The 15,171-nt window shown below is 49.9% G+C and overlaps 1 protein-coding gene across 1 annotated transcript; it reads right to left on the bottom strand.

Moving 5' to 3' along the window:
• Window positions 1-177: 177 nt before the first annotated feature.
• KRT74 (keratin 74) lies at window positions 178-11,694 on the bottom strand. Its single transcript, XM_003906431.4, has 9 exons — window positions 10,144-11,694; window positions 9,293-9,507; window positions 8,799-8,859; window positions 8,227-8,322; window positions 7,538-7,702; window positions 6,742-6,867; window positions 5,079-5,299; window positions 4,570-4,604; window positions 178-4,079 (listed from the first exon to the last, which is right to left on the bottom strand). Exons 1-9 carry the CDS (start codon window positions 10,612-10,614, stop codon window positions 3,880-3,882), a joined length of 1,590 nt encoding a protein of 529 aa, XP_003906480.2. The 5' UTR covers window positions 10,615-11,694; the 3' UTR covers window positions 178-3,879.
• Window positions 11,695-15,171: the final 3,477 nt, after the last annotated feature.

The following is a 15,171-nucleotide window of genomic DNA, read 5'->3' on the forward strand; positions in this document are numbered from 1 at the left end:
CTCCCTTGCCCTGGGTTGCCCAAGGGCAACTTCCCTTGCCCAGGTTGATCTCAAACTCCTGGGTTCAAGCAGCCCTGCAGCCTCTGCCTCCCAAAGTGCTGGGATTACAGGGATGAGCCACTGGGCTCAGCCATGTTTTCAATTATTTTGGCTTTATATCTAGGAGTGGAATTGCTGGGTCATATGGCAAATCTGTTTAACTCTTTGAGGAATTGCCAGACTTTTCCACAGTGACTGAACCAGTTTACATTTCCAACAGCAATGTATGAATGTTCAAATTTCTTTACAATCTCATGGCATTCATTATTTTCTGTTATTTTTATTATAAATCATCCTAGTGGGTATAAACTGGTGCCTAGTTATGGTTTTGGTTTACATTTCCCTGATGACTAATTATGTTGAGCATCTTTTCCTGTGCTTCTTGGCCATTGTGTATCTTCTAAAGTAAATTTATTAAAATTACTTGCTCTTTTGTTAACTGAGTTGTTTTTTTATCGTTAAGTTGCAAGAGTACTTTATATATTCTGGATACTAGACCCTTATCAGCTCTATGATTTTCCAATATTTTCTTTCATTTGGTAGGTTGTCTTTTCACTTTCTTGATAATGTCCCTTACTGTAAAGAAGTTTTTTAACTTTGAGGAAGTCCAATTTATCTAGTTTCTCTTGTGTTGCTTGTGCTTTGGGTGTCATATCTAAGAATTCATTGCCAAATCAAGGTCACAAAGATTTCCCTCTAAATTTTTTCCACGAGTTTTATGGTTTTAGCTCTTATATTTAGGTTGTTGATTCACTTTCATTAATTTTTGTATATGGTGTAAAATAGAGATTCAACCTCATTCTCTGGTATGTGGATACCTCACTGTCTCAGCACCGTTTGTTGAAGAAACTATTCTTTCCCCTATTGAATGGTCCTGGTACCTGGGTCAAAATGGCCATAACTATAAATAATTGAAATTAACAGTCGCCTGTGGTCCTGCCTCCATGATTTCTCAAGCTTCAAAGGACTCTCTAACTGAGTCCAACAGCAAGAGCACAGTCACTCCTGTGCACCTCTCAGCATCTTCATAATCCCAGGTGGCAGAGAATCTCTCATTTCTCAGGTGGATAAGCTGCAGCCAGAGAAGCTGCTCCTACTGCCCACCTCAGCACTCTAACAGAGGACACACTGTATCACATCTGCTTAGCCCTTCATTCCTGCATCCAGAGCCACCTGCACGTGCAGCCATCACAGCCCAACAGCACCAGCTCAGGTGTGCCCGGTAGTCAGGGGCATGCTGCACAGCAGCCTTGAGAGGTGATTTTACGCAGGCTCATGTGTTAATATTTCTCCAAAGGCTATTTCAGGTTGTGGGTCTCATTCCCTTTCTCACCTCAGCCCCTCTTACTGGGTCCCTCACTGGGAATGAGGTCTTTTGGGAAAGACAGAGCATCAATGCTAAGAAGGGCCTTAAGGGTATCTGGTCCAAAAGCTCTTAACCTGGGATGCATGACCCAGGGAATCCGTGGATGGGCTGTGGGGATCTGTGAACCTCTGGACATGCAGTAGACTCTGTCCACATTTCAGGGAAAGATCCATGGCTTTCATAAGCCCTCAAAAGATTAATGACTTACAAGGTTAAGAACCACTGTGTATAACAGGTGACTAGTTAGTGGTAGAGCTGGAATAGAGCTTCCCATAACTCCCAGAGCACTAGTTCAGTATCCACAGTGGCGGCAGTGGTGACATCAGAGGGAGACATTTGGGCAGAAAGCCCAGCACAGTCTTGGGCTCTTGTGCTTCCCACGGTTTATTGCACCCTGGCACACACAGACGAGGACCTCCTTAACACATGAAAGGCACAGGGAGGTGAATGGAGGCCACTTCTTAGGCCAGAGGCCCCATCCTCCCAAGGCCCATCCCCATTATCCTGACACCTGTAGAGGTGAACATCTTTGGGCACACCTGTGACACAAGACCAATTTGAAAGCTGCTAAGACGCTAGACTCTGCCGGCCACAGCTGAGGGACTTGGAAATCCATGCAGCCCCACTGCAGATTAAGCATCTCTAATCCAAAAGTCTGAAATCCAAAGTACTCCAAAACTTTTGAGCACTTTATTTAAAATTTGTATAAAATTATCTTTAGTCTATGCAGAAGGTATATATGAAACATAAATGAATTTCATGTTTTGATTTGGGTTCCATTCCCAAAATATCTCGTTATGCACATGCAAATATTTCAAAATCCAAAGTCAGAAATGTTTCTGGTCTCAAGCATTTTGGATAAGGTATACCCAATCTGTACTGACTTTGGAAAATCTGAGATCTCCCACCCCCTACTAAATAAACACATGAAAGCCTGTGTCCAAATTACTATGTTGCTGTGATTTAAATTATCTCTCCAGGAGCCTATGTGTCCATCTTTCTGGTTATTTAATTAAACTGTCTTCCTCCTCCAGGAAGCCCTCCTTGCTTAGCCTCTCCATTCCAATCACTTCTTAGCATTGCTGCCCTAGGCTGCCTTTCCCTGATTTACATGAGTATGTATCTGTCTCTTCCAGCAGCCTGAGACTGCCTCCAGAGCAGCCTCATCTGAGTTGGCCTGCAGCTTCCCGGCAAGAGTCCTGCACACTTGCTGGGAAGAAATGGAGGGTGGCACATCCTCACTAGAGGGTGGAACATTCGGAAAGATTGACAGACTGACAGAAGCATACCTCTGACACCACTCAAGGACAGTTTATTGAACATACAGCAGAAATTCAGAGTATTTAACTTAAGCAAAAGAGGAACTAGTTGCCGCCATTCTTAGGAATATTTACACTCTGAGCCACGACATCTGGACTAGGCAGTACCACCCCGGGACAGAAAGGCAAGCTCCACTCACTGAGCTCAGCTCATGGCACCAGAAATTGAGAGTCAGAGGCTACGTAGGACACAGCTTCAGAGAGATGGCCGAAGACAAATCACATACCCACTGTCCTAACAAAAGGCAATGTAATTACGCTGCTCTCATCAAAAAGAATGGTGACATTGACAGTCCGTTTGTTAAAGAGGCAGTGACATGCCACGGAAAGAGCATAGACCCTGGTGTCGGCCAGGTGCGACTCTGGCACGTAGGTGGGTGACTGGGGCCAGTTCTGTAGCCTCTTGGGATCAGGCTCCCAGTCTGTTCCAATGATGCTGTTCACATCTTCTTTGCAGAACTGGATGAGAATTGGAGGCAATGCGTCTAGGGTGCCTGGCGTCTAGTGAGTGCTTGACAAACGATGGTAGCTATTGTTGATAATGAAGGAGGTGGTTGGGTGACACAGGCTGGCAGAGAATCCCCAATACACCTTCACTTGACTTTGCGGAGATGGGTGCAGCTGGTGGTCTACAGATGTACACATGGTGTGCTAAATATTGGCGTCATCCTGCAAAGTTGTTTCTGGTGGAGCAAGTAAAGGCTGTCTAACTTCTCACCACCTGGTTACAGGTCTCAAGTCACCCCACCGTGCTGGCAGGGGATGTAAAACCTCTCAGGCAATAGCTAATTTGGCCTAAGCACAGAACAAACCAGCCCCTCCCCTGTCCTCTCTTGCTCCTTCCCTCTCTCTAGGGATGATCACAGCTTCCTTAGGGCCAAGAAGGTTATAATGGCTTGTGCCTCCAAAGCCTCCTGCCAGCCGAAAGCAGCAAGGAAAATGACAAGTCGTTAGTCCACATGGGACCTAAGGAAACAGGGAAGGTGACTGTGTCAATCAGAGTTTGAGAGTAAAAGCTAAACCATGATGCGGACAGTCGAGTGTACTACAGACGGTTTTAAAACTCAGGGGCTGGGAACTTGGGTGTGGCAGACACCTTTGGGAGTGGCAAAGTCACCTCTTCTTCCAGGTGCTGAGGTGGATGAGGCCATGGGTCTAGCGGGTGGCTTTCCTTGATGGGGTGCTGCCTGGAGTGTTCTTGCTCTGGGAGTCCTTGAGGTCTCCCCCTCGCACCTCTTTGGTCTTGGTCTGCCCGCTCTGGGTGGTGCCAGAGCTGCCTGCCACAGTGCTGGCCCCAAGGTCAGCACCCGCAGAGCTGGGGTGGTGGTAGCTGTAGCTGCTGCTGCTGATGACGGCTGAGGAGGAGGGGCCAAGAGCAGGGGAGAGGAGCAGTGTCAATCAGCAGGTAATAGCTATGGTAAAGGCTGTCCCCAAGGGCTTCTCTACGACAACGCTCTATTTAATCCTCAGAACGACCCTCAGTAGTCAAGGAGCACTACAGAGATGAACTGAGAGCCTATTATGGGCCAGACTTTGTGTGAGGTGAAGACCCCATAGGATAGATACAGTCCCTGCCCTCCTGGAAATTCTAGAAAAATCCATGTCCACCAACCCTTTCTCCAAATGACAACACCCTAGGGGAGAAACAGGAAGGGAAAGGGGTGGGCATGACCTCAGTCACCATTTCATAGGATGAAAAAGGAGAACATTTCCTTTGAAGCCCAAGAATCTTCCCAAGACAGTAACAGAAGCTTCTGGGTGGGGTGAGACAGTAAATGGAGGTGACAGCACTTTGTCCCAGGGTCCCTGGCTTTCCCAACCCAAGGCATCTCTCAAGATACTCACAGATGCTCACAGAGGATGGATTCTCCCCAGACATCCTGTGAGACAGAAAGTTAGAGAAAGACAAAAACTCAGTGTCGAGATTCCACTGAACCTTAATGGGCTCCTGCTTTTATACATGCATCATTTAAACTCATCCTTATAACAACTTATGAAATTGACATTATCACCTTCATCTTACAGATGAGAAAACAAGAGGCTTGAAGATACTAGATGATTTATCGAGACCACAGCACTAGCATGGGGTAAAGCCAATAATTAGCCCCTGCTGTACAGCCAATCATTAGCCCCAGGTCTGTCTGAGCCCCTGGTTCTCTTCACAGCAGCACACGGCCACCTATGCCTCATGGCTCATGTCCGACAACCCCTTGCAGGAAGCTGCCTCTGAGTTCATGAAATCACCACATCCCTTGCCTGTATTGGCACTAACGATGCTGTTCTCCAGGTGGCCCCTCAGCCAGACAGGAGCCACCCCAAGTCCCTTCTCACACTTTCCCCTCCACCCCGGCCACCTGCACTCCTCGCCCTCCAGCAGCTTGCGGTAGGTGGCGATCTCCATGTCCAGGGCCAGTTTCAGGCTCATGAGCTCCTGGTACTCGCGCAGCATCCGTGCCAGCTCCTCCTTGGCCTGGTGCAGGGCGCCCTCCAGCTCGTCCATCTTGGCCCGGGCGTCCTTCAGGGCATTATCTCCCCGCTGCTCAGCGTCAGCAATGGCCGTCTCCAGGCTGGCACACTGAAGGGCAAAGAACAGAGAGACCATCAGAACAGAAAATTACATTTAGCTCATACTGGTTAAATAGAACAGCACCCTTATTTTGCAGACGGGGCCCTAGGTGACAAGGAGTAAAAGCTGCAAAGTCAACACCAGAACTTTGTCTCTTCTATTTTCTATTGCAGAGGAATATTCAAAGCTATTGTCACAAGAAGCTCTGGAGGCAGTTGCATTTCAGGAGGTCAGATAGAAATGTTGATGTTTGCCTGAGACTGGAGGCCACCAGCATCTGCAGATTCAAAATACTCCAGGTTCAGGAAAATCATACCCGATTCCCCAGCAAGGCCAGATCTGAGGATGAGATGGTATGCCACGGTCCCACTGCGATCAGATTCCTGCTGCAGGACCTCTCACCAGTGGGGATCCTTCTGATCTGTTAGCATCCAGATGAGTGTTTCTGGACTCCAGCACTCCGGGGAGGGTCTGCCTGAAGGCTCCCACATCTGGCCTTCCCTTAGAGCAGGAGGGTAAGGCCCTGAATTATAGGCACAACCTCAGAAGCTGGACTCTGATGAACATCTAGGGGCACTGCGATGCCTGGTGCTAACAGAGGGGGAGGAACTATGCTCACGGAATTTGTGAATCGGCCAAACGTAGAGTCGTAGAGCTGTCCCTGTGTTCCCCTGCAGAGCATGGAGGGCGGTGGGGGTACCAGAAGGAGAACAGGCTCAGATCTTGCCGCTGGGCAATTCTGTCACTAGTGGAGCAGACCTAGTTCTCACAGAGGTCACAGGAAGGATCCTCTAGCCTCCAAAATCATCTCCCCACTGATGCAGTGTTTAAGATTTGCTGCTGTCAGGTAAGACAGCCCCTCTCCCCAGCCCACTAACATGGAAGTAGTACCGTGGCACAGGGCAAGGAAACCCAGGAGGGCTTCATCGACGGCTGTGTCCCTCAGTCGCCAGATCATGCCCCACTCCAAGGGCAGGAACCTAGTGTGGCCACAGAGGTGCCTGACGTATACCCCCTGCACCCCACACACATTCCGTGTCCAGTGGGAGGAGGAGACAGAGGGTCTGCCCTCAGAGGGGACACCCAAAGGGGACATGGGGCAGGTTCCCTGGACACAGAAAATGTCTGCAGAAGAGGAACCTGAGTTCTAATCCTAGCTCCATTCATTACCAGCTGGGGGCTCTGGGCAGGTCCCTTTCCCTTCCCAACTCAGTTGCTTTATCTGCAAAATGAGGAGTCAGAGAAATAGGTTTGAGGCTCCTCCCAGTTCTGGGCGGGGTGCCAGCTCTGATGGTGGAGTACCAAGGCAGGGTGGGAAAGGGGGACTGTGGGTGGCCAAGGGACCCCTAAGCCTGGCAGGGAGATTTGCTTGTTCCCAAAGGGCAGGCCCCATTTCCTCATCCCAGAGCCTCCCGCGGAACCCGAGAGTTCTTTGTGGGGCTGCTGCCCACCTGCTTCTTCACGTTCCCAATCTCACACCGGATCCTCTGGATGAGCCGGTTCAGCTCCGCCATCTCGCTCCTGGTGTGTTTCAGGTCATCACCATGCCGACTGGCTGCCAGCTGCAGCTCCTGGATCTGGTTTCCCAGAGATAGGAAGTTGGCAATGAGACAAGGGCACTGGGGAAGGGTCCTCTAAATAAGCCACCCCTGTCACCCTGGCTGTTGGTGGGATTTAACGGAGCTGAAGAGGAGTGCTGGAACAGGGTCCTGGGGGCCCAGGCAAACAGTTTTCTCCCTGACAGCCCCAAAGCAGTTTACCCAAAGCATAGTTCCATTACTCAGAGGACTCCCGGCCTTCCATTTCCTTTTGAAAGTCTTCCCGTGTGGATCAGGAAAGAGCTACAGGCTTCTCCTTCTCCCACTCGCCCCCCACCAAATTCACCCATGGCTACGCTCCTGCAAGTCTGTGATTCTCCCTCTGCCCTGTGGCAGCATACCCCCATTCCTATAACTGTATTTGTTTTACCACCTCACTTCTTTCACATGCAACAGAGAGGGACAGGTAGTTGGTGGACGGAGGAAAGAAGTGAGGGATCCTCTCTGTTGCATATATTCAATCCATACCAGTTTCATGATTTATCTTTGATAACAGGCTCTGCTGAGAATTCATTTTGTCCTTGAAGCCTTGGTTGGAACCATTCTTTCATTCAGCATGCCCACAAAAGGATTCCTCACATTCACTGTAGAGGTGACCTTTCCCAGGAAGAGAGAGGCCGCTGTGGGAGGAGACCCGTGCGGTGCCCACCTTGGTCTGGTACAGGGCCTCAGCCTCGGCCTTGCTCTTCAGGGCGATCTCCTCGTAATGCATGCGGACCTCAGCGATGATGCTGTCGAGGTCCAGGTCCCGGTTGTTGTCCATGGACAGGATGACTGAGGTCTCACTGGCATGAGTCTGGATCTGAGCGATCTCCTGTATTGAGAGAGGAAGACAGACTCAGCAACCCCCGGCTTCCCTCTTCTGCCCCATTAGTCTTCTGGGCCCATGGTCTCTGGCCCAATAGGCTGCTAGGATCCACGGGGCCAAAGTAGGGGGAAGAAGTGCCCTCTGGGATGTGTCTGCAGAGCTGAGGGAGAGCAGCTCACAGCAGCAGGAACCCCTGCAAGTGGCAGGTGTCTGCGGGCACATGCAGATGGGTGAAGAATGCATTTCCCACAATTTCGCAGAATCCAAGGGTCTGTGCTTTGTAAGACCTCACTGGGTTATCTTTTCCTGCCTGTGGGCAAGGCCACTATTGTGGTCGAGATCAATTTCCTCCTGCATGTGTGGCCTCCAAGGACCAGCATCCTGCACTTCCATGGTCTCCTGGTGCAGGATTTTGACCTTTCCACCAAAATGTCTTTCATTGTGTTGATCCCAAACCTCTCCTGTTGGCATCTCCCTGGAAGAGTCGAGAAGCAGGCAGGGTGAGGGTGAGGGGACAGGAGTGTCCTTACCGCATCATACAGACACTTGAGGAACTTGATGTCTTTGTCCAGAGAGTCCACTTTGGCCTGAAGCTCCATCTTGACCGCGTAGGCTGCATCTGCATCCTTCCAAGAGGCCCCAGAGTCATTGGTGGATGCAATCCTCATCCCACAGCTGCCCTGCCCAACCCCTGCCCCAAAGCCACCTGATTTTCTACTTTCTACCCACAAAGGAAAGCTCACTCAATATCCATTTCTTCTCAGACTCCCTGAAACTTTGGGAATAGGGAAAGGAGGAGGTGGCAGCTCTGTTATGCGTGGAGAAAACAAAGCCCAGAGAGGTAGTAGGTTTCCTCAGGTCACACAGCAAGGCTGAGCTGGACCAGAGTTTCACAGTTCCCAGACCTGAATTCTCTGTCTGTCTCTGTCCATTTCCCGAGTGTGTGTCTTTCCTCTCCAACTCACTGGAGGCCAGGACTATGACTCACTCCTCCCTCACCAGGCGCCAGCCCCCTCCCCAGTCACCTGGGCTGAAGTCCTAAGCAGAGTTGTTAAGATGGGGGTGAGAGAGACCCTAATAAGGAGGCTCTTCCCTCCCTTACCTTCTTGAGCACTACAAACTCATTCTCTGCTGCTGTGCGCCGGTTAATCTCCACCTCATATCTGCCGGCAGGGAGAGAAGATAGCCTTAGCCCTCTTAGCCAAGGAACTTTCTCTTCCTGCTGGCCAGGCAAATGTTTGGGATGCAGGGTCCCTGCAGGGTCTCTGAGGTGAGCAGTAAGAGGCTAGTGACAGGAATAAGATATCCCTGAGTTGCCTCACTTGCCTCCTACTTTTTGCATGTTAGGAAAACACTCAGGTGACACCAGCAACTGAACTTTTCAGTGGGTCAAGGAGCACAGGAACTCCTTCCTATCAACCAGGCAGGAAGTTATCATCGAACAGGATAGGCCCTTCCCCCCAGCCAGAGAAGGGGATGTGAGCTCCTGACCCTGGAAGGTACACCTCCATCTCCTAAAAAATAATGGCACAGAGATCAAGTGAGCCCAGAGGCACGGGGAACATGGTCTGTGACCGTCGGGTGGGGCCTGCTCACCTCTTCTTGTAGTCCTCCACCAGGTCCCTCATGCTTCTCAGCTCCGAGTCCAGCCTCACCCTGTCCCCAGACAGCGTCTCCAGATGCTTCCGCAGGTTGCTGATGTAGCCCTCGAGGATGGGCTCCAGGTTCTTCTTGCAGTTGTTCAGGTCCAGCTGCTGCAGCAGCTCCCACTTGGTTTCTAGAACCTGGTTCTGCTGCTCTAGGAACCTTACCTGGAACCAAAATCAACAGACAACTGGAACCACAATGGGTGCAGTCATGCCCCGTGGACACACACCATTGACTCCCCAGGTTTGCCATAGATTGTTGTAGTCATTTTGCTCACGTCTTGACTCTCCACCCTTGACATTCCACACAAACTAGACCCTTTACAAGTGCTCATTTCCTAGCCTTCTGGAGAAGCCATCAGTGAGAACTCACTCAAGGAGATTCCACAGCTTTCTTCTATTGCTTGGCCCTGGTCCCAGGAGATGTCCTTCTTTATGTCTCAACTAAGTGTCTCTTCCAGTACCATGAGCCCTTCCCTCTGAACACCGCTGGATTCTATTAGCCTTTCAGGTTCGTGGAAATCAGCCATCCTCAAGAAACCCATCACTTTTTTGTCAAGGAATGGCTGCTTTTTACCCAGCTTCCCATCCTTCTCTGCAAAATCGCCAAAGAAGCCAATATATTCATGTATTCTTTTGTCTTCCGTGGCACACAGACCTACTCTCCTTCTCTAATGATGAGGAAGCCCTTCCTGAGGCCCAGCTGCACCTTTCCAGCCACAATGCGCAGTCCATTCCCAGGCAGCAGGAAAACTGCTCAGGCCTCAGGGGGCTGCCTCATTCTCCTCCTATGATACCCACCTTGTCAATGAAGGAGGCGAACTTGTCATTCAGCGCCTTGATCTGTTCCCGCTCCTGGGCGCGCACCTTCTGGATCTCAGGGTCCAGCTCCACGTTGAGGGGGGCCAAGAGGCTCTTGTTGACAGTGACCTGGTAGATGCCCCCAGGCGGGCACACGGATGAACAAGCAGGCCCCAGGGCCACACTGCCAAACATACTGCCAGCAAAGCCACTGGCCCGGCCCCCTGCATACCCAGAGCCAGGCCTGAAGCTGTAACCTCCAGACCGAACGCTGCCACCAGCCACATTGAAAGAAATACGCTGATTCCCTCCGAGGCTATAGAGGCTCCGACTGCCAAAGCCAGCTCCAGCCCCTCTGCCAGCTGCACAGTAAGAGGCCAGGCTACCCACAGCCTTCCTCGGCACCACTGCCGAATGCACACTGAAGTTGCCCTTGTCACCACCGGACTTGACGTTCAGTTGCCGACTCATGGTGGGAAAGGTGGAGTTGACAGAGCTGGAGAAAAGCAGTCGCCAAGGGGTAGAGAACACAGTGATGGGGCACCCAGAGTGCTGCCTCCTTTTATCCCTGTTGGGCCCAGGACACCGGAAAAGGGCGTCCCTCTACTATCTCTTTTCCCCTGCTAAAGGGCCAGGAGCCATGGGCAATTTGTAGAACAGAGATCTCCAAGTCCTTTGCAGCAACAAAGCTCTTCTGATAGCAAGTGGAATATGCTGCCCTTGCAGACTGGAGTGGTCTAATTTGGAGTTTATCTGTGCTCCCTAATTAGGGACCTGAAGAGTTATCCCCTGAAGAGATCTCCTAGCTTTATTTTTCCAGTGTTACCTCCTTCTTGCTTAACTATCAGCAAGGAGTAGGGGAAATGCCTGCCTTTCCCCAGAGGAGACTCACCTGAAAAATCCCAGGTTTCTTCCCAAAAGAAACCATCTCCCTATTATAGGGTCTTGTGTGGAAGCTGGAATTTTTGCATCTGGGAAAAGAAGACATGGAAAGATGATTCTTCTTGGAAAGATGTCCTCAAATATCTGGATCTGGGTAAGAAGCTCCAGGGTCCATCCTTGGACCATGCTAAGGACCACAGCTGTCTAGCAATGAAGTGGACCCCAGGAAGGAAGAGGAACGACTCTGCAGCATCTGCATGACCCCTATCAGGGATATTGTCTAGGGTCTTCTGTGTTGGGCAGGGCCTGTGTGGTAGTGACCTTGACATTGCCTTACAACGATGAGAACGTTTCCAGCCAGCTGCATTTCCTCCGGTTGGATTTTCTCTCCTGGATAAGATTATCTGTCCTACTCTAGGAGCTCAGGCAGGAGCTGGGACATAAGCCCCCACACTCCCTGGGGAAACACCCCATGGCTGAAGTCACCAAGGAAAAGGACCCCCTGAGTTTCACTCCCAGGTTCGGGGGGACTGTTCTGCCAGTTTCCTGGCAACTTCAGGGAGCACTCAATTTTGGAACAGGAAGTATCACCGCTTTGTAGCTCAGGTCGTGTGGGTATAGTGCAATGTTAAAAAATTATTTTGGGGCTGGGCACAGTGGCTCACACCTGTAATCCCAGCACTTTGGGAGGCCGAGGAGAGCAGATTGCCTGAGGTCAGGAGTTTGAGTCCAGCCTGGCTAACATGATGATACCCCCTCTCTACTAAAAATATAAAAATTAGCAGAGCGATGTGGCGCATGCCTATAGTTTCAGCTACTCGGGAGGCTGAGGCTGAAGAATCACTTGAACCCGGGAGGCAGAGGTTGCAGTGAGCTGAGATTGCACCACTGCACTCCAGCTTGGGTGACAGAGCAAGACCCTGTCTTAAAAAAAAAAATTATTTCAAAACTAGGTGTCTGGCAGCTGCCTTCATGTGAGACTCTGACCACTTCCTATAACTAAACTGGGAACGCTTGGCCTGTTTGGATCCAGCCGAGGGCAGAAGACAACTGCTCCCAGTGCTGGGGAGGGAAAAGGAGAAGCTGACCTGGGCAGGGAGCGTGGAGCTTAGGCCTGGAACCTACCCCAGAAGACTTTCCCCTTCACAGGGTGTTTTCCTCTTAGCCTCTAAGACAATGGTGGAAGGTTCTTCCCCAGGGACCCTGTCTCAGGGGGGCCCTCCTGGCAGGGCCTAGCCCTAGAGCACAGGAGAATGTAATTGAAGGGGTTGCTTGTGGTTTTTTCTAAGTCAGGTTGCAAGGGCAACAGCAGGGGTGCTGCCAGACGGTGGGTTTGCCTCCTTCCTGTGCTGGAGTGTGCAAGTCAACAAATGGTGTGAGTTCCTTGACCTGGGGGTGACTGTCCTACGGCCCCAGCCCCCAAGAAGCCTGCAGACCAATAAGAGGAATCCACACAAAGAACTTAAAGTAGAGCCAAAGCTGTGGAATAACAGAAGAGCATTACAAACCATGGATCAGAGGTGCACTGAGGAATGGCTCTTTTTGATTAGGGTTTTTGGGGATCTCCAGAAGCCAGACTTATATTCCCAACAATGCCCATGACAGGTGCTGGCTCAGAGTAGTGGCTCAGAGGTAGTGGGGCTCAGAGGAAGTATTCCTTATAGTAGTAGCAATAGTGGTAGTAACATCGTTGTATAATAGTGATGGTAGTAGCAGAAAGAGTTAACACTTATTGTTCACATGTGCCAGGCGTTGTGCCAAGCACTACATGGGATGTCTCACTGACCCACCTTTACAGTTGAAGAAACAGAGGAACTTACCCATCTCACTCAACTAGTAAGTTAGAGTTGGGCCTGGAATTCAAGTGCGTCTGGTTTCAAAGTCCACGTTCCTGACCATCATGTTATACGATAGAGATGGAAGTTAGTAGCAAAGATGCAGAGACATTGTGGTACATGTGGCAGGCATGGCAGCTGTGGGCTGGGACCCTCGTGCTTGTGTTTCTGTTGTTTTTGATTAAAGTGTGACATGAAGAGAAGGGGAGGTTGCTGAACTGGGGACTTGCAAAGGGTAGCTGCTCATGATAAGACATCACTCTAGGTTCAGAGAGAAAATCAGCCACAGCAAGGATGGGCAGGGGGAAGGAAGAGACTTGCTTTCATGAGCAGCTGTTTTATTCTAGAATCCCCAGCAGCTGGCCCTTCATTGCCTGGCTAGAAGGGAGAAATAAACACAGTTCTGGCTAGCTGAGTCTTTGTGCCACCACCACCTGGCTGACTATGAGCCCCAATCTGATAGGAATTTCAACAAGAAGGCATTTACAAAGCAGAAAAGGCATGAGGCTAGATCTTTGAGGCTAGAGAAGACTTGGGGTAAACAAAAAGCAGACATCCAGGTGCCCGGGAAATGCAGCAGAATGAAAGGGGTCCATCCACACTCAGAAGTGTGTGATGGGCTGGGAAAGGCCAGGACTAGGGCTAGGGGTCCTGCCACCCTTTGTATTCATTATAAAGGGTGCCTCTGTGGGCTGAGCCCTGTGCTGGAGGCTGGCCAATAAGGGTTACTGACAGTGGCGGTAATGATGGTGGCGGTGTGGCTGTGATGGAGAAGGAAAAGGTAGAGGCAGAGTAGAATTTCCTGATAACAGTGTTGTGATTGTGGCCACACAGAAGCAATCCTCCTAATTGGTTCCTAGGGAACTTAATTGCAGAGGAATTGTCTTTGGCCTGTGCAGTCAGATCCCTAGAGTTCCAGCCTTCACTGTGTTGGATACCCTTTAATTAGTAATCACACACCACACCCTGGTCTTTGAGTTCATTGGACTAATGAGTGTCCCAAGGCCTAAAGAGATTAATTAGTTCATTAAATGTGTATAAAACTGGGCATCTACTGTGTGTTCAGCTCTATGCTAGACAGAGGGAGATATCTGAGACGCTCTCTTTCTCTTTTAGGAAGTTAATTGAACTGGAGGAGAAACAATATAAATATACAGAAGTTGTTTTGCTGTTGTTATTGCTGTAGTTTTAATTTTACATGCCTATATTGGATTATGTGCTTGAACAAGTAACTCAGACAAGCTGTTCATTGAAATTCTGATCTAAAAAGAATTTTAAAAGTACATGAAAATCTACTTTTTGCTTACCCTAAATCTTCTCCACCCTTGAATTAAAAAGAAACGGAAAAATAGAATAAAAGAGAGGCTGGGCTCTCTGAGGTAGGGGCTGGGAACTGGAAAGTTGGCCAGATGGGGCAGGTGCATGGGGCATCCCTCAGACAGCTAGAGGCCCAGGCAGATTGTAAGGGAAGGCTCGACTTGGGAAGCAGAGATGGAGGCAGAGATGGCGGTGCAGGCCTAGACAGTTCCCTTCTCCCTGCAGACACTGTGGAATCATGCAAGGGTCCTGATTTCACAGGGCCAATGCTTTTGGTTAAGGAATAGGCTCTGTGTTACAAGAGGAGGGCTTTGGAGACACAGGTACCTCAGGGAGCCCAAGGGAGCTGAGTCAATTGTGCCACAATCTCTCACCATCTTCTTGGAGCATAAGAATCCCATTCTGCAGAGCACATCTCAACAGAGGGAAATAAAAAGCAGCCCCATGAAAAATTCCAATGGCTGTAACCATCATGTCTATAGTTTGAAGACGAATAATGAAGGTTGTTTTTCTCTAGCTCTTTGGCCTTTGACTGCTCCTGGGCACAGAACAACAGTTGAGGGACCCAGATTCTGTAGATCAAGGTCATTAAAGAAAAGAGAAAGGCCAGGCATGGTGGCTTATGCCTGTAATCCCAGTACTTTGGGTGGCCGAGGTGGGCAGATCACTTGAGGCCAGGAATTCGAGACCAACCTGGCCAAAATGGTGAAACCCTGTGTCTAATAAAAATACAAAAATTAGCTGGGAGTGGTGGCACATGCCTGTAATCCCAGCTACTTGGTAGGCTGAGGCAGGAGAATCTTGTGAACCCAGGAGGCAGAGGTTGCAGTGAGCTGAGATTGTGCTATTGCACTCCAGCCTGGGGGACAAGAGCAAAAATCCATCTCAAAAAAAAAAAAAAAAAAAAAGAAAGAAAGAAAAGAAAAGAAAAGAAAAGAGAAAGAAGCTTGAAGGATTCTTGAGATAACTTTGCGGGGACAAGACTTGGGGACAA

The sequence above is a fragment of the Papio anubis genome, chromosome 9 (genome assembly GCF_008728515.1).
Source record: "Papio anubis isolate 15944 chromosome 9, Panubis1.0, whole genome shotgun sequence".
Lineage (NCBI taxonomy): Eukaryota > Metazoa > Chordata > Mammalia > Primates > Cercopithecidae > Papio > Papio anubis.